The sequence below is a fragment of the Pinus tabuliformis genome, chromosome 9, assembly GCF_031772625.1.
Source record: "Pinus tabuliformis cultivar Carrire ecotype Pingquan chromosome 9, CPIR1, whole genome shotgun sequence".
Taxonomy (NCBI): domain Eukaryota; kingdom Viridiplantae; phylum Streptophyta; class Pinopsida; order Pinales; family Pinaceae; genus Pinus; species Pinus tabuliformis.
In genome coordinates, this window is record NC_142307.1 from 740961705 (window position 1) to 740981135 (window position 19431).

At 34.6% G+C, this 19431-nt stretch overlaps 2 protein-coding genes and 1 long non-coding RNA gene across 3 annotated transcripts; all 3 read right to left on the reverse strand.

Annotated features, from left to right (window-relative positions):
- Positions 1 to 811: 811 nt before the first annotated feature.
- On the reverse strand, positions 812 to 2588 carry LOC149150826 (LIM domain-containing protein WLIM1-like). The gene is made up of 5 exons (XM_089439118.1): positions 2341 to 2588; positions 2131 to 2227; positions 1955 to 1998; positions 1310 to 1399; positions 812 to 1036 (listed from the first exon to the last, which is right to left on the reverse strand). The coding sequence occupies exons 1-5, from the start codon at positions 2371 to 2373 to the stop codon at positions 827 to 829; spliced, it is 474 nt and encodes a 157-aa protein (XP_089295244.1). The 5' UTR covers positions 2374 to 2588; the 3' UTR covers positions 812 to 826.
- Positions 2589 to 3121: 533 nt separating this feature from the next.
- Positions 3122 to 4942, reverse strand: LOC149150827 (uncharacterized). Its single transcript, XR_016262455.1, has 3 exons — positions 4532 to 4942; positions 4341 to 4429; positions 3122 to 3345 (listed from the first exon to the last, which is right to left on the reverse strand). It is a non-coding gene; the product is annotated as an uncharacterized LOC149150827 (long non-coding RNA).
- Positions 4943 to 14707: 9765 nt separating this feature from the next.
- LOC149150828 (LOB domain-containing protein 29-like) lies at positions 14708 to 15818 on the reverse strand. Its single transcript, XM_089442958.1, has 2 exons — positions 15552 to 15818; positions 14708 to 15241 (listed from the first exon to the last, which is right to left on the reverse strand). The coding sequence occupies exons 1-2, from the start codon at positions 15816 to 15818 to the stop codon at positions 14708 to 14710; spliced, it is 801 nt and encodes a 266-aa protein (XP_089299084.1).
- Between the last annotated feature and the right edge of the window lie 3613 nt (positions 15819 to 19431).

Below are 19431 nucleotides of genomic sequence, written 5' to 3' on the forward strand. Positions count from 1 at the left end.
CCAGTTGCTGGAACATCCGAAGTAGGAACAGCAGGTCTTACCATAGTCATTGTGTGAAAAGACTCTTAGAGAACTCTTGCTTGGCATGTCCCACAATCTCACTGTCTTGTCCATCGATGATGAAAGTAAATACTGCCCACAACCATATTCAGGAGCTTAGCCACATGCTCAAAAAAAAAACTCTTGCTCAGGGACTAGCTTTCAATGTTTTCTTTCATCTAATCACACAAAAAAAACAATGATAATTGTACCCATAAAAGTTTAATCAAATTTTGTGCTAGAAAATCATATGTACATCCACACAGTCATCTAAATGATTTAAGTAGGCCTAAATGACTCCATATTCCAGAGCCAATGTTTGGAGCCTGATGAAATTCCATTGGCTCAACCCCTTGTTTGCCATGGGATACAAGAAGACTTTAGAGGTTGATGACGTACCAAATGTTGCAGGCAAGGATACTGCTGAAGAGTCATATCGAGGACTTGAAACCAACTGGTGCTGCCAAAAGGTCGAGACAAATATACAGAACCCATCAATGCTAAAGGCCATTCTGTCATCTGTTTGGAAGGGAATGATAATCAATGCTTTGTTTGCAGCCATATTTAGCTGTGCAGCATATATAGGTCCATATCTGATAAACTTGTTCGTAGAGTACTTGGGAGGAACAGAGCATTTTTCCTATGAAGGCTATGTGCTAGCCTCTGTTTTCTTTGGTGCAAAGACCAATGTCCCCAATAGTCACGTTAAACTGTACATTGCACCTTGCTAACAAACAAATGGGGATAATTGCACCAAAGATAATTTTCTCAAACTTCAGCTGCATAATCACTCGTGTACTGAATTCTCTGATACTTCTTTGACATATGGATTTTTGATAAGTTGGCTATAATTGCCCTTTTCTTTGAAGAGCTGAGCATGGTGATGTTTGCAATAAAGCCTGCCCTCAATTGCAATATAGTTCGAGGGACTGATAACACAACCACCATGCATACACTTGAAGCATGCCTTGTGGTATCCCACACCTTCCACAGAAACCTGCAATACAAAAGAGCATGTCCAACCAGACAGTTTATTAATCCTGAGTTGAGATTTTACAGTCAGAAACTCCTTTGTTGACCATTTGACAAAAAACCCATAACTATGAACATAATGAAGACATGCTGACGACTGAACCAAAAGTGTCTTTCTCTATGCTTCAAGCAGGAAATACTTTTGAGATTCAGTATCATCTTTACTTTAACTTAATACCAGGCAAGGTTGCCCAATCTAATCCTAAAGGTGGACAAGGTAACATTGAAAAATAATGACCTTTTCAATGGGATAAACTGTATTTCCACAAGCAAGGCATTTCTCTTGTGTGCCAGAAAACAAAGCAGAGACCCTGTTGGGTGTCTTAATCTGCACATACCAGAAGTTATTTATAAATGGAAACAGTTAATGCAGAGCAGGAAACAACCTTCTGAATTAAAGCAATCCGATTTTGAGACTACCTAAAAATCTAATTTTGTGACTATCTAGATTTACATCTAATCATAAAGATGCTCTTGCAGATTTCATTACTGCGCTTCACACTTTCAATAACCAAATGTAGAACCCTTTACACTTGTAAGGGGACAGCCAAGCAAATGTTGTTGATAATAAGTTCTGCCCTCAAAATAAAATTGCAATTATAATGACGGGACCATAAAGCGATATTGTCTAAGAACAGAACAATAACATGATTATAAGTTATACATGTATATTTGAATAGAAATATGTACCAACTCTGAATGTCTTTTACAACATTCTTTATGCTGATAAAAACAGTACAACATCTCCATGCCTGTCTACATAGTCACAACCTTGTAACTTCTCACTGTAAGCTGACAAGAGATGTATTATACTTTGATACCTACATGATCATAAGTTATTGCAGGTTAAGAGCTTGCCAAGAGATATAGAGTAATACTGTACCTCACCATCATTCAACTTCTCATTTTTCACAGCTTTGGGAGTTCCTACAAGAAGTTGAGGAAATATTAGATCAAAGGCAAATTCTCTCATTAGGCTAGGCAGAGGACCCTCACTCCAGACATGAAATAAATAAATTTTAGCCAAATGCATTTAGGCAAACATAAACCTCTACTTACCTTCAAAACTTTTGTCAAGACTTCCAATCCTCTTAAAGAGCTGATCGAAGTGAGGTTTGCAGTACAACACCCCTTCAAAAGAAGAATAGTTGCTGAGCTGATAAACCACAAATGATGAGTTAGTATAATGATTGAGGGATATACTTAAGCACGTGGAAAGAAATTGAAAATACATATTTGCGGTCTCGTCATGAGGGAAAGAACCAATACCAAAGAAAGTAAAAAAAAGCTCAGCCAAACCATTTCAACTATTGTTTATGCTATGTTGCATCTGCAACTGATACAGCAATCGGAGCCCTGTAACTACCAATTGGCAGTGGCACATATAGCCATGAACTACCAGATCAAACCCACTACTGTATTTCCACAAGCAAGGCATTTCTCTTGTGTGCCAGAAAACAAAGCAGAGACCCTGTTGGGTGTTAATGCAGAGCAGGAAACAACCTTCTGAATTAAAGAAATCCGATTTTGAGACTACCTAAAAATATGATTTTGTGACTATCTAGATTTACATCTAATCATAAAGATGCTCTTGCAGATTTCATTACTGCGCTTCACACTTTCAATAACCAAATGTAGAACCCTTTACACTTGTAAGGGGACAGCCAAGCAAATGTTGTTTGATAATAGGTTCTGCCCTCAAAATAAAATTGCAATTATAATGACGGGACCATAAAGCGATATTGTTTAAGAACAGAACAATAACATGATTATAAGTTATACATGTATATTTGAATAGAAATATGTACCAACTCTGAATGTCCTTTACAACATTCTTTATGCTGATAAAAACAGTACAGCATCTCCATGCCTGTCTATATAGTCACAACCTTGTAACTTCTCACTGTAAGCTGACAAGAGATGTATTATACTTTGATACCTACATGATCATAAGTTATTGCAGGTTAAGAGCTTGCCAAGAGATATAGAGTAATATTGTACCTCACCATCATTCAACTTCTCATTTTTCACAGCTTTGGGAATTCCTACAAGAAGTTGAGGAAATATTAGATCAATGGCAAATTCTCTCATTAGGCTAGGCAGAGGACCCTCACTCCAGACATGAAATAAATAAATTTTAGCCAAATGCATTTAGGCAAACATAAACCTCTACTTACCTTCAAAACTTTTGTCAAGACTTCCAGTCCTCTTAAAGAGCTGATCGAAGTGAGGTTTGCAGTACAGCACCCCTTCAAAAGAAGAATAGTTGCTGAGCTGATAAACCACAAATGATGAGTTAGTATAATGATTGAGGGATATACTTAAGCACCTGGAAAGAAATTGAAAATACATATTTGCGGTCTCGTCGTGAGGGAAAGAACCAATACCAAAGAAAGTAAAAAAAAGCTCAGCCAAACCATTTCAACTATTGTTTATGCTATGTTGCATCTGCAACTGATACAGCAATCGGAGCCCTGTAACTACCAATTGGCAGTGGCACATATAGCCATGAACTACCAGATCAAAACCACTCCTACAGAGCTAAAGAAGAAATATTTTATGCCCGATGAAGACCATGGATTTAGATGAATTGCAAATTCCCTTGATCTTATGAGAGACGAGTAAACCAAAGATATCAGACAGAGTCCAGGCCATAGAGTTAACCCGTGGTTTGAGCAGCATTCAAATTTCATGTATACCCTAAAATGCATCCATATTTCTTCACATGGTGGTTTTAAATACACTACATCTGAACAATGTTCTCAGCACTGTTAAAGGCTAGCAAACCCTCTTCCTGCTTTATGTTCACCCCAGAATTGGAAAATACCTCAAAATGATCAATGGTTACCATGCTACTTTCTGAAAATACAAGCAATGGGGGATAATGACACCGCAGAGCATATGCTAGACCCAGAAAAAGACTGAACCCATGAGGACGGGCAAAGGCCACCACATGCGAATACGGTTTTAGGAGGCAGCTTATCTCCCAAAAAACATGGTCGAACCATTGAGGGCACCGGTTGGGATTCCAGATTTTTTTCAAAAATTAAAATGCTGAACATACATAATCTAAATCATACTAATCTTAATAACTTGCAAAGATTTAATCAGTTAGTTGCAGTTACATAAAGGGACAGATAGTTAATCCGCTTCGAAACACAAAGACCCATTACTAAAAATTAGAGAATTAGCGACACCCACCAACAAGATTATAGATGAAAATGCCATATCTAAACAAAGACCCAGAACCAAAGTTTGGTGCCAATTACCTTGATCTCTCGAAAAGGAATGAGACAGAGGCGAAGAGTGAATCAATGGGGCTGAACCCTGGTAAGCTCTCAACTGTACCAGCTCTCAACTAAGAAACGACAATGCAACATGAAATTTCAAATTTAAATAAAAATAAGAAAACCAATCGATGTCAATAAAAATAAAAATGAAAGTCGAAACTTTTATCCACCTTGTGGGCCCTACGTGACGGCCATGTGCCTAACACCTCTCTCCCTAGCATACACATGCAAGCTCTACAGCAGGCCACCTAAGGTTGCATCAGGTTAACAGCTGTGATCAGGGAGATTGAAACCTGAAACCCGAGCAACAAGATTGAAACTAGTGTAACCTCTGTAATCAGGCTAACATCTGTGATCAGGGATATTGAAACCTGAAACGCGAGCAGTTGTAAAAGCCCTCACAGGTTCGGGCCTCTGTAGCTGACGTGAGGCAGAACAGTGATGAAAAGGAAGGGAATTGTGGCTCCTATGTCAGCAGATCCTGAGCAAAGAAGGAGCTAAAGGATAAGCAAACGAAGACTGCATCTGTGATCAGGGATATTGAAACCTGAAACGCGAGCAGTTGTAAAAGCCCTCACAGGTTCGGGCCTCTGTAGCTGACGTGAGGCAGAACAGTGAAGAAAAGGAAGGGAATTGTGGCTCCTATGTCAGCAGATCCTGAGCAAAGAAGGAGCTAAAGGATAAGCAAACGAAGACTGATCAAATGCGGTAAGAAAGAAAGCTCTAATCACTTCATTCACAGGCCCTTCACTTCCAGGTACATGGGGAATAATAAAAAAAGAAATCTAAGAAGCTTTCCGAGTAGGGGGATTTGGGCTCGAGGAAGGAAGAAAGGAGAAACCTTATTCTTGTTTCTGCTGTTCCCGACACCCCTCTCTTCCAATAGTTATTGTACCTGCCACGCTTCTTCTTCTCATGGTTCTCGATCGATAACGCCATGCTTTTGGTCTTGGTCTGGTTTCCGCCACGCGTCTTTGCAAGAAGAAAATACAAAAAATAACAAGTTTCCGTCTAGAATGCAGAAAATGAAGGCCAATGTGACAGCAAATTCTATCCATCCAGGCATTGTAAGGACCAGAATTACTAGAGACCGCGACGGACTTCTCACAGGTAACAGTAGTATGTTTAAATGTTTATTCCTTGTAAAAAAATTGTAAATTTGAGCGGTTATGGAAAACGTAGCTCAAGATTAAGGTTACCTCGAGTCTCAACGCAAGCTCTTTTGTGTGTAGAATATTTGCCAGTTTAGATTGAGCATATGCGCGCTTTCGGAGCTGTCTGATGCAGCAACTTCTGGTTCTGCTCGTCCCAGTCCTGCTACTGATAAACAGGAATACAGCTGCGCTGCATCATCCACCTGTAACACATGCAAAGACAGAAAAGGAAGCAGATCAAGCAAAAGCAAGGAAGCAGAACAACCACCGGTTTCTTGTGCAACGTTAGAAGCAGATACTTCATTGCAGTCTGCAAAGTATTTTCCTGATATGGCTTTCAAATTCAGATGAACTGCAACATAGCAGGTTGTAGATGCCGCCTGTTACAGATATTGATTTATGTAGCACGCACAACCCCTGCATGCACAACAGCTGCCATGCTGCCTCCAAATACGCTGCAATGTATAAAAGTTTAAACACGCCTAATTAAAATCCCAAACATCGCAAAGTAATGCTAGCATTAATCGCCCAATGCCTGCAAACCGTTGACGGTCACGCATAAGGAACTAGGCCTAAATAGCAATTTAGGCTATGGTCGGGCCTCTTCCGCCTCGGGAAGAGGCCAAATAAGATGGCGAAGGATGGCGAAAGAGTGAGTGCAAATGAAACTTAGCATATCCGCGCTCTAACCGCCGTATAACAGAGAAGCAAAGGGGTCAACTAATGCTAAGTCGGGGTCCTATCAATTACTATAGTCCCTGCCGGATGCCAGATGGCAGGGACTAATAAAACATAATGACGAACAAAAAATTGTATTCATTGTATTATCGTTATTTTTATCACAACTATTGATATGCATTATCATTATTTTATGATTGTTATTGTTTTATCACAACCAACTCATTCACAAATTTAAAAATATGAAGTGAATGATAATGTTTACTTTATATCTCCTCTAGCAAGTGAAAGTGTAATTCTTGATCAGATAAACCATTAATAATGTTAGAGAAGTAAATCACATTATTACTGGAAATAGAAGTCCTACCACCATGCTCTATGCTATATTTTTCCATGAAATTTATCATTTAATATTTTTTTGCAGGAAAATCAAACCTTTTGATGGTTGCAACTAAATCTATTATAAAAATACACTTTACATATTCATACCTCTTCCATTTCATAATAATATTTACCATTCAAAATAAACCATTTCATAATAATATTTACCATTCAAAATAAATAAAATATTTAATACATAAAAGTGCCCAATCAAAATATTTTTTACTACCAAGATATTAATTTTTATAAAATAATGGTTAACTCTCTCATACTTATATTAGAAAAATAGAAAGAGATAGAAAAATTACACACAATACAAATTACTCTCATATTTTTATTGATCACAAAGGTTACATATATATTGAAGCAATTGCTATGGTGCGAGTCATAAGGTATTTAAAAAAAATGAGCAAATGGAAGAGAGTAGATGACCTAAAATTATTTTTAATGACAGATTGTGCAACAAAAAAACAACTTGGATGCAACAAAATAACAAATAGTTTAGTAAATGGGATATTTGTTTGAACACCTGTCCCATAAACAACAAAGAGAAAAGCTTTTATTATGGATAAGTTCCACAAACATACTTGGGATAAGGAGCTAGGATAAAGAAAAAATATTATATTAAAGTGTTTAAACCCATTCATAATCATCAACCAAAAGCATACATAAAGGCCAATATCTCTTGGAGAGCCAAAATTCTTATCTCTCAGTTAAGGACTAATTCTCATCAACTCAGTTGTGAAATAGGGCGTTGGAAAAGGCCAAAAGAAATGTGGGAGGAAAGAGTATGCATTTTTTGTTCTTCTAGAAAAGTGGAAACAGAAAAGAATTTCATTTTAGAATGTGAGGCCTTCAAAGACAATAGACAAAGTTAAGCAGATATGATGCTAGCTCTTGGGATCCTACCGAGCTAACTAATATGTGAGGAAAGAAACTTTATAAAGTCCACCTAAAAACATTTATATAAACCAAAATTTCTCATTGCCGAGGGCCAACGAAGGTCGAAGGGAATATTGCGCACCAGGGCGAAACCCTGACACAGTGACATGGAGGAACCAGGAACCATGCACATTTTTCGAGATAAAAGCTTTTGAGAACATTCATTTTTATAGAATCTTGAGGAATCCTTAGATTCCCTTGGAGACTGAATTTCGACAAAGGCAGAATGATGTCGAATTTATACTCATTTTTCTCAGAATTTACTAAGGAGCGTAGTGGTGTGCTCAGAATTTTCATTCGAGCTACGAATTTTTTGCCCATCTTTAGGAAGGAATCTTCGAGATTCCTGAGGGTCCAGACTTTGATGGTGTCAGAAAGGGGCCAAATTTACAGTCATTTGACATGATTTTGCACCACCAATTCAACGGTGATGTCCGTTTCTGCAGCTGAGCTTTGCATTTTCAAATCATTTTGGAAAATGGAGGTATATGAAGTAGTGATGCCACGTCTTTCTTTTGATTTTCTAAGTTTATGTTTTGTTGTCGAGATCCTTGTTACCATTATGTTGAAGGATACTTGTATGCCATGTCATGTGAGAATTTATTATCTTGTCATGCTGAAGGAGGGCCCATATGAGTGAGAGTTCCTATAGGAGAGCATCTCGTGGAGAGACATGACACTCTAGTAGAGGGAATGGAAAAGAATTTACCATGTACTCATCATCATTGTGGAGCATTTAATGAAGCGTCCTTCCCACTCTTGACACCGAGCCCGAAGAAGTAACCCACACTAGGTGAACTCCGTTATTAATGTGTGTGTGTTCTTTGATTTGATGACTTTCATTATGTTTTCTCTTCTTTAAGGTATGCACATGTGGTTTTTTCATACTCTTTCACATGAAATTCTGCTAACGTCACATAAATAAAAGATCTTGGTTAAATTCGGTAGCTAAAGAGATCGAGATAAATCCTTTAGTTTGATGGTGCATCAAACAAAAACCTAGGGGCGATGAGAGGGGGAGGTATATTACTTGATATCGAATGAATTATTATGAACTAATACTTATGGGGCATTGGTCGGAAATCTAACAACCAATATTAAATGTATGGGCTATTAATGAAACTATCTTTGGCTTATGATCAAGGCATCGTAGACCTTATTATTCTGGGTGACTCTTTCCATATCAACTATTATTTGAGACTTTATACTCTTCCAAAAGATAACACATTATGTCTTCTTTTTTATCATAACATAAGTATTCTCCTACTATTCTCACATTCCTCCTACTTTCACATCCTTAGAAACCCAAACTCAGAGGCAAATTTTGAATCCAATAAGGCCTGCCAACTTATGGAAGGTGAGCTAGAATTAGTGGTATCAAAAGGTTTGTGCCAATTCCCTAAGTTTCGATGCATCACCCCCTTGGTCTCCCTCCCATCATTTTTTCCCTTATTTATTCTTTTTCCTGGTTCCCTTATATGAATTCTCCCATCAAATACAATGATGAAAATTTATCTCCAATCATGCAAGCTCCTCGAGTCACCTTCCTAAGCATGATTATTGAACTTGTCAAATCTCAGCTCATTGTGGCATCGTCTGACAGCTGGAGTCACTTAAGCATGATGGATAAATTTGATCCAGTGCAAGAAATATATGTTTGTAATAGTACTTATTGCTTAATCAAAATAGCCCAAATTATGATGGCCTCTTTGTCTGAAAGTACTGAAGTGGTTGATGTCAATTTGAATGTTCCAAGGTTGGATGTGATTAAATTAGCTCGAGGAGGTATAATATCATTTAAGTTATGTGAATGGAAATGGTGCCTTAATTGGAAATTATTATTGTGTTCGGAATAAAATCCTTTTATTCCATGGGTGGGGTCTAGAAGTGGTCTAATTGGAAGCTTTGTGATGAGCATTGACATCCTCTACTAGATTCCTTCTGATGGGGAAATTTCTCTTGTCCTTTCATCATTGTGGTAAAATAATTTGGGTTACTATCCTCTCGAGAATTAAGGCAATTTGCTTAATTTTTGGTTCTCTTATTAATGTGAAATATTGGGATGTTGTCGGCCTCTCCCTTGCTATGAGATATTCTCTTTCTAGTATATACTCTTTCTTGTTGAGGAAGTTAGTCACTTATTGTCGAAAGTCGAGTTTATTCGTGGTCATGAAAATTATACTTATGTCAATTGGAAGTGGCACTGGTGCATAGGATTTATTTGTTTTATTTCAAGGTTTTAGGTTGATGTCATACTCCTTCCTGCTTGGGCCCTATTCCCTACCACCTTCCCTAAATTCTATTTAAGTACTCAATCTAGTCAATTCTGCAAGCCATTTTTGAATGAAATTATGAGCTCTTCCAACCCCATGGATACTTCTGAGTCATCGGACTCCTCGGCTTCATATGTTTGTAGCCATTGCAAGAAAAAGCATGAACACTTAATTTTGAACTATATGATTTACAAGTCAAAATATACCAGCAACAAACCTCTGCATGCCTTTCTTTTGAGCTAATTGCATCCCTCCAGGATTGAATGTTCCATCTAGAAGATGAGGTTGATGCATTAAGAGGTATTCTCATGGATCTCAAGTTCAGGAGTGCTTCTCCAAACAATTCTCCTCCTTTAGAGTGTCACTAGAATATAGATCTCAACAAACCAGTTGACTCTTTAGAATAGGCAATTCAATATGGTTTGTTTCATCCATTATAGAGTGTCACTGGGATGTAGATCTCAACATACCAGTTGAATCTTCAGAATAGACAATTCAATATGGTTGGTTTCATCCATAGCTCATTTTTTTATAGTTTTTTTTTTTGTATTTGGAAGTTTTATATGGTTTTGAGTTTTGTTGTACTTTGGGCAAAAGAAAACAGAAACATTTAAACTTCCAAACTACAACTCAACATTATGGATATATAATTTTCACATATATTTTCTGTGATCTCGTACAAATTTAATATAATTTGTAATCATTTGTATTAAAAAAAACCATTTATTAATAATAATAATAATAAGTATTATAATTATATCTTGTACAATTTTTTAATATAATGTGTAATCATTTGTATTAAAAAAAACCATTTATTAATAATAATTATAATTATAATTATAATTATATATATATATATATATATATATATATATATATTACTATTAAACATAAAAGTCATCATATGTACTAATTTTATTTGCAATTTAAAAACAAAATAATAATTTAAATTCTAATTTATTCTCATAATTAAAATCCAAAACCTCAATCAAATATTCTATATAAGTGTAAATTTTTTTAATAAAAATAAAATCTTATAATTGAGATCATGCTTAGAAAACTACAAATGAGTTTTAAGAATCAAATCAAGATGCAAGTGCTCCCTAGAAATACAGGGAAAACTGAGAATTAAAAGAATGAAAATGCACAAAGAAATTCTAAAAGTTGTTATTGATTTGCTAAAGTTTTTTAAATAGATATTTCTGAGCATTAAAAAAGTGAAAGTGCACGAAGAAATTCTAAAAGTTGTTATTGATTTGGTGAAGTTTACTAAATAAATAGATATTTACTAAATAAATAGATATTTATATTTAGTAGGAATAATATTCAAATTTATTGTAATATTTTGAAGTTTATATATATATATATATATATTATATATATTAATTTTTAAATATATTAAATAGAGTTAAGTTTTATTAGCACAATTAATTGAGGATGTGTTTTCTTAGTAAAGGGACCTAGCATTGGGTGGTTGACCCAACATGAAACCTTAGGGGGTGGTTGAGCTTGTACTAGGGAAGGAGACATGCAATATTGGGTGATTGATCCAACATCAAATGGGGTGGTTGTGCGTGTGCTAGAAGAAATAAAATATTATAATTAATATCATGCTTAGAAAACTACAAATGAGTTTTAAAAATCGAATCAAGATGCAAGTGCTCTCTAAAAATATAGGGAAAACTGAGAATTAAAAGAATGAAAGTGCACGAAGAAATTCTAAAAGTTGTTATTGATTTGCTAAAGTTTTTTAAATAGATATTTCTGAGCATTAAAAAAATACGAAGAAATTCTAAAAGTTGTTATTGATTTGCTGAAGTTTTTTAAATAAATAGATATTTATATTCAGTAGGAATAATATTCAAATTTATTGTAATATTTTTAAGTTAGTATATATATATATATATATATATATATATATTAAATAGAGTTAAGTTTTATTAGCACAATTAGTTGAGGATGTGTTTTCTTAGCAAAGGGACCTAGCATCAGGTTGTTGACCCAACATGAAACCTTAGGGGGTGGTTGAACTTGTACTAGGGGAAGGAGACATGCAATATTGGGTGGTTGACCCAACATCAAATGGGGTGGTTGTGCGTGTGCTAGGGGAAGGAGACATGCTAAAAAAATATAGTAAGCTTATGCATGTGCTAGGGGAAGGAGACATGCTAAAAAAATCTAGTAAGCTTATGCATGTGCTAGGGGAAGGAGACATGTTAAAAAAATCCAATAAGCTTAGGGCTAGTGTGGTGGTGAGATCCCTGATAACTTTGAGGGATTAGATGCCCTTGGGTCAAGAAGCCATAGATCAAGCCTCGAGGATTACAAAGAACTTGACAAACAAAAAAATATATATTAAAAAGAAATTAAATTGATTAAATTAAAACACTAAAAAAAATATAAAATTATTATGGCTAATCATCAAGATAATGTTAAATTGATGGGATAAAAACATTAAACATATGAAATGGTTTAGGTTTATCATGATATAATCCTTTAAATGTTGGGACATAAATGAAAATTGACTACCTCCTTAAATGTTGGGACAAAAATGAAAATTGACTACCTCCTTAGTTCCTTCAAAATGATTGGAATATTTATAACAATGTTGCATTGGTTGTGGGGACTGGGGGATGAGGGGATGAGTTTACGATTAAGTAGTTTTTGGATGACTAGAACACACCCCAAATTGTCACCGGACGATTGTCACTGGACGATAGGTTGGGGACGACAAGTGCGGAAACTAATTTTTATATTTATATAAACAATTAAAATTAAAATAAAATTTAGTAATTTAGCATAAATATGAATGATAAATTAAAATGTAAAAATTAGAACTATTACTAATTTTGAAATTCAAATTACAAAATAAAATACTAAAGTGTAATACTATCTAATCATAATTGTGAATCACAATCTTCTCATCATTGCCCATTGTCAAGAACTTGAGAAGTACTATTAGTTTGCTACAACCTACAATCTACTACTCTCTACATAATCATTCTAACATGCATGATGAAACATTTCAAAATTTAAGTAGCAAAAAAACTTTAAAGACTAAAAGTAAAATTTAATGAAACTGTAAACATGAACAAGTCATTGAAATTTAATTATAATTCCCAGATGAAGAGTTTAGAAATTAAGATCCCTGCGAGACTTGTCATCAATGTAATGTATATCATAATCATTCAGAATCAAGTTACTATTTACAGAGCACAAAAAGTATTATCATCCCGTCTATTTTCCTTTGTCATCAATGTAATGTAATGTATATCATAATCATTCAGAATCAAGTTACTATTTACAGAGCACAAAAAGTATTATCATCCCGTCTATTTGCCTTTGTCATCAATGTAATGTATATCATAATCATTCATAATCACTACTATTTACAGAGCACAAAAAGTATTATCCTCCTGTCTATTTACCTTTGTCATCAATGTAATGTATATCATAATCATTCAGAATCACTACTATTTACAGAGCACAAAAAGTATTATCATCCCATCTATTTACCTTATAACATATCACTATTATTTACAGAGCACAAAAAGTATTGTCTATTTACCTTATAATATTGTAATGTTGATTTCAGGAGTAACAAATATTATGTACAAAAGTAATAATGTCATAAAGTGAAATAAATTATATATAGTAAATGATGTTTATGTTAATGTATCCAGGGAATTAGTTGACTGGTTCCTAAAATGAATAATGGAACTTGCTATGTATATAGACAACACAGCTAGGAATTTAGTAGCACATTGATATGTCATATACTCTCTGGTGCTTGTCTCTTGCATATATTTAACATGTTATTAAAGTCATGGTGATTATGGCATAGGGAAATTTCAAAAATTCATGCTAAGAAAAGGTTTGCACAGAGATGGAGAAAGAGACAAGTTCAAATTGATGGCAAATTAATTCATGGAGTATAAGTCGTTAAAATTTAATTATAAATCCTAAATTAAGAGTCTCAGGCTTCATAAATTGTAAACATGAATAAGTCATTAAAATTTAATTATAAATCCCAAATTAGAGGTCTAAGGCTTCACCCCACCCCATTGCTTGACTCTTACCTCACCTAGGCTCAAATTAAATCCCAATGTTTAATGTGCTTGATATTGGGGAATGTCCTAAAATACGCTAAAAAATCCCCAATATTTGGAGGGACGGCCTAAGGATGGTGTGGAAGAAGTCCCCAAGTCCCCAATGGAATCCCCAACCAATTGTGGAAGTTTCAGAGGAATTCCAAAGTACCCAATGGAATCCCCAACCAATTGTGGAAGTTTCAGAGGAATTCCAAAGTACCCCATGGTGTGGAAGAAGTCCCCAAGTCCCCAATGGAATCCCCAACCAATTGTGGAAATTTCAGAGAATTTCCAAAGTACCCCATAGTCGAGACGGGGAAACAAAGTGAATTTTGGTGAAAACAACATAGATTTATAATAAAATTATTATATTAAATTTAAATAATAAATAAGAATTAAAAACCCATAAAATCTTTTTGAAAAAAAAGAAGATTTTTTTGTATTCTGAAATGAGAATGTGATGAAATACCACAGGAAACTAATGCCATTATATGCAGAATTAAAAACCCATACAACCTTTTTGAAAGAGAAGTAAGATTTTTTGTATTCTGAAATGAAAATTTGATGAAACACCACAATAAACTAATGCCATTATATGCGGAAACATCGAAGTTATACGGACAAGAATGAAACCCAAGTCTCTGAAAAATACATGCAATTTCAATACGTGATGATCTCCTAACTGGTTGATGATGTTTGTGTGATACCATTTGCGAGCGGCATGGCTGAACTGAAAAGCGTTCACTTCCATTGGCCTCTACCCAGCGAACTCATCTCCCACGGGAAAACTGCCAGATGGCAGAGTAGAATACTGTTGATGATCTCCTCTACCCAGGGAACTGGTGTCCCACTGCGTTGGCTGACGGAGGAAAATACTGTTGCTGGGCTGTACTTGCAGTCAGGGAACCGACGTCCCACTCTTGCATAGGCACAGGCGGAGTATAGTGGGGAAGGAAAGAGTTGTTCGTGGTTACAGGCGGCGGCGGAGTATTATACTCTTGAAAGAAAGAGAAGTTGGTCGCGGTTAGAGGCGGTGTGTGAAATTGGTTGTAGTTGACATACTGAGCAGCATTATACTCTGGAAAGAAAGAAGAGAGAGGCGGTGTGTTCGTATTCTGAGCAGCATTCAGTGAATTTTCCATTATGTCCCACTCATGCGTAGGCACAGGCGGACTATAGTGTTGAAGGAAAGGGTTGTTCGTGGATACAGGTGGTGGCGGAGTATTATATTCTTGAAATAAAGAAGGGTTGTTTGTGGTTAGAGGCGGTGTATGAGCAGCACTCAGTGAACCCTCTTTTATTCTGTCACGGGCAGCCAGCTCAGCCTCGCAAGTAGCCGCTTCAATTTCTAACTTTTCCATCTAACAAATTAATTCCAAACAAGTCATTAGACTTTTGCAAATTAACTACCTATAACTCGTTTTTTTATTTCTTTACAAAAACCATTCTCTAGATAGCTTATTCGAGAGCTATAGATTTCTACGAATTTCATTGAAAAATCTTATGGTATAAAAAGACAATCAGTATTATTATTTATTAACAGTAACCGTATGTCATTCACAGATTTCAAACTTTTTCTCACAAAATGAGCAAATTTGATGACTATACTCGCAGGAGAGAAAAAAAATAAATAGATGAAGTAAATGACAGTGGAAATGAAAATCTATATACCTCTTTTCTAAGAGCAACAAGCTTGGCCAAGCAGCCTTGAATAGGGTTGCTGATCCGAAGTTCTGCCTCAGCCAAAATGCTGGCCACTGCATCACTTCGTTTATCCTCCGGCACCTTCTGCAGCAGCTTTGAGAAGTTGCTGGTTCCAAACACTTTATGTATCGCCCGAAATCGCGCCGCACCCATATTTCCCGAGCAAAAGTATGGTGCAAAAATGCACCCTCGAACACATTTTTTCTTACCGAAATTGCAGGCCCCGCATGCCATTTCTAAAAGCTCCTCTCTACTCTCCCCTTCGATCCTCTTTCTTGCCTTTCAAATTGTCAGTTGGGACGGAATCAACTCACTCCATGAATTGTATATCAGCATCATTACTATATATATAAACCCGGCATCCCAACGAATGAGATTTTTCTCTGTTTTTTTTAGGGTTCCTACTTCGAGCATCCGTGTGACGTTCGTAAAAATTTATTGCCTGTGTTCCCATTCCAAGTTAGTTAAGCATCTTTGGCATGGTGCCTTTGCCTGGCGGGAATATCTATGATGCGTGCTCTCCATCATAAATAGGTGTTGTATACATTGGTTTATACATTGTTAGATTGCTTTTTAAGCCGTATTCTTTTGTCTGCAAAGTTATGGAAATTTCCTTCTATTTTAAAAAAATTTGGCAAGAATTTTCTTAAATTTAAGTAAAAGTTTAAAATTAGTTTTAGATTTTTTTGATGGCGCTTAATCCATTTCCACCATAAAAAAACATGATTCAAAAACTGCATCTACAAGACTTTTTGAATATTTTTAACCAAAATTCCGGCCATTTTTTACCATCGGACATTTCCTTGACCTCCCCAAATAACTGTTTTTTTTTATTTCTAATTTTAGTGGGCAATTCATGGGCATTCCTAAATGACTCCATTTTTGATTTCTAATTTTAGTATCCATGCGCTATAATTTTTGTTTTTAAGTTATTTAAACACTTTTAGAGTAAGTATGAAATATTATTCACATTCATAAATAGTCTATATTAAAATACATATTATTAGATTGTCAATATCTTTATAGGAATGTTAATAATTATGATAAATAATAAATGTTTTTTTGTAATAAAATAGTGAATATTTTATAAATTTAAATTTACAGGAAATAGATTTTTTACCGGAATAATGCAATACAATTTTAAACAGGATTGTCAATATTTTGTTACTTAAAATATATTTTTGGATGGATAAATATATTTAGCACCATGAAAAACCTTTGGGGCATTTGAGAGTCTATAGACTAAACAACTTAAGTTTTTTAAAATCTCTTCCATTTTTGTTAAAATTAACCAAAAAATTGTCTTGAAAAATGTCATTTTATCTATAAGTTATAATAAATGTTACTTTACATAATAAATATAGTTTATTAATTTATTGATAGATGCTTGGTGTTTGACCTTATCTAAATTCAATATTTTTTATATAATATTTATTATTCTATATACCTGTCTATTTCATAATTGGTTTTCATAATTTTAATTTAATTATCATTGATTATTATGTGGATGGTAGAGATTTAACTTCCATTAACCATGTCAAAATATTCAAATAGTATTCACATATCAACGATTAAGATTTATCTCCAAATTATTTATACTCTTTTAATTAATTTATTTCAAATTAATCAATTAAAGAAAATGAAACGTCCACATATGCTATATTGGGCATGTGGTATTGCTAAGCCATAGTATTGGCCCATGGTATTGTAATAAAAGTTATTTACAAATTGAAAATTTCCATGATAGTGGGGTGAATCCCTATGGTTAAAAATATTGCTACACGATTTTTATAATTTACATATTTTTAATATAGTTGATAATTTAGTTAATTTCTATTAAAAAATAATAATATGACAATGTGAAATGTTAGATATCATTTTGGGATTCAAGTGCGTTAAGTAAGTCATTTATGTATGACCATATCTATGAGAGGTAGTTGTAACTGAGTAATTTCTCATGATTTTTGAATAGTTCACTAGCACTCATTGCCTCGGTTGATGCTCCCAGGGGTGAATAAGTGGGATTGAAACTAGTTAAATGAATCACATAGAGTCAATCATCACTTCGGGCTTGCACAGGGTAACCAGGACTTCTCGTAAGGTCACCCATGTGAAATTTATCATGAGACAAGAGTTTTGATGCTTGTCAATACCACGTAAAGTAATAAATGTTATATAAATTGGAATATATGCCACATTTTATATGTACTCATTAATTTATTAGTAGATATATGATATTTATACTTTTTTAAATACAATAATATATATCCCAACATATACAGCATTAATACTTTGTTAAGTGTATATAGGCACTTATTATTTTCCATAATTATCAATATAGATAAAGGAATAAAATAATAAATATTATATAACAATAAAATAATAAATATTATATAAGATAAAATATACTCATTCAAAGTTTAGATGTTATATACAATCCATTAAACTATTGGTGTGCATGATGTTTATTTGTTTCGGGAACATTTTATAGATATGGTATAGAATTTTAAATATTATTTTTGAAAAAAATAATCTTAACAATAATTTATTAATTTATTTTTATATAGTTAAGTGTGAAAATAAATTTTGGTTTTTAGATTGATAATGAATAGATACATTGTTAAGACACTCTTTATGATAGATCATTAATTCAAATTCATTGTGGGTGTTCATCTAGTGCACAAACAAACGAAGTAGGCTCCATCTTTATATCCCTCGCCCATCACATGAATGGACCTACAGGGCATGGTTCATAATCCTGGACTATGATGAGCAGAATGACTACATCATAGGGATTTTCAACGATGAACCTAGTCGTGGTAATCATGTTTTCAAGGTGACCTTTGGTCATCCATTCTGTTACAACGATCAGAAAGAAATCCAATTGGATTTTTGTTAACATGTTGCCTTTGAGGTCTATTTGAGAGGGAGGCATTATCTACAACGTGGAGTAGAATGTCCGTCATCTGGAATTGTTTGCAAATTAATCTTGTGAGATTTTTTTTTTAATTTTATTTTATTTTAAGATTAGGGTTTAGGGTGGATTTGTTTCGACCCACTATCCTTTGCCGCAATCCTGATCATGGCACTATCAGGTTTGATTAGTTTTTATAATTTTAAGAATAGGGTTTTCAGAGAAGATATTAGGGTTTTGCTTTGTTTGCACCTCTCGAAGTGGTAGATCCAAATCAAATTTCTCTTTGGTGTTTAATAAATTACTGATATATACTTCGAAATTGATAACAAACTAGAAAGCACCAATTGATCCAATGTCTCCTTGACTGGAAGGCTACCCTTTCCCCTGTCATCATATTATAACAATATTATTTGCAATAGTTCCCCTAACATTGATAGGAAGAGTGACAGTACCATGAGAAGGTGAGCATTTCAAAGTTAGAAGAGCCTATGATCAGATTTATCTGAAATTTTCTCTACCCTTTGGGGATTGACCACTTTGTCCACTCATCAAATGATGCTCTATTTTTGTATGTACTTTGCTGAGAAACAATTTTTTATTCAACCTTAAGATGAGGTCATTCTCAGAAAGAAATTTGTTCATAAATCAACATCTGTGTCCAATTGCAACCATCATAATCTATTATGATTTTTTCAGTAAATCCCTCTCTTGAATTGAGATGAAGTATTTGGGTAGAGGTAGAATTTGGCATATCAACTATCTCTGTGGCCATTGCAATAAGTCTAATAAAACATTTCCAATTTCCTTGATGGAGTTAGCATTCCGACATTCAAGAAGCACGCTCAACATTTGCACCTAGATAATGTCGTAGGATAAGAATTGAGTGAATGGAGTGAAAAGTTCCTGGTAGCGTGACCACTACCGTTTTGC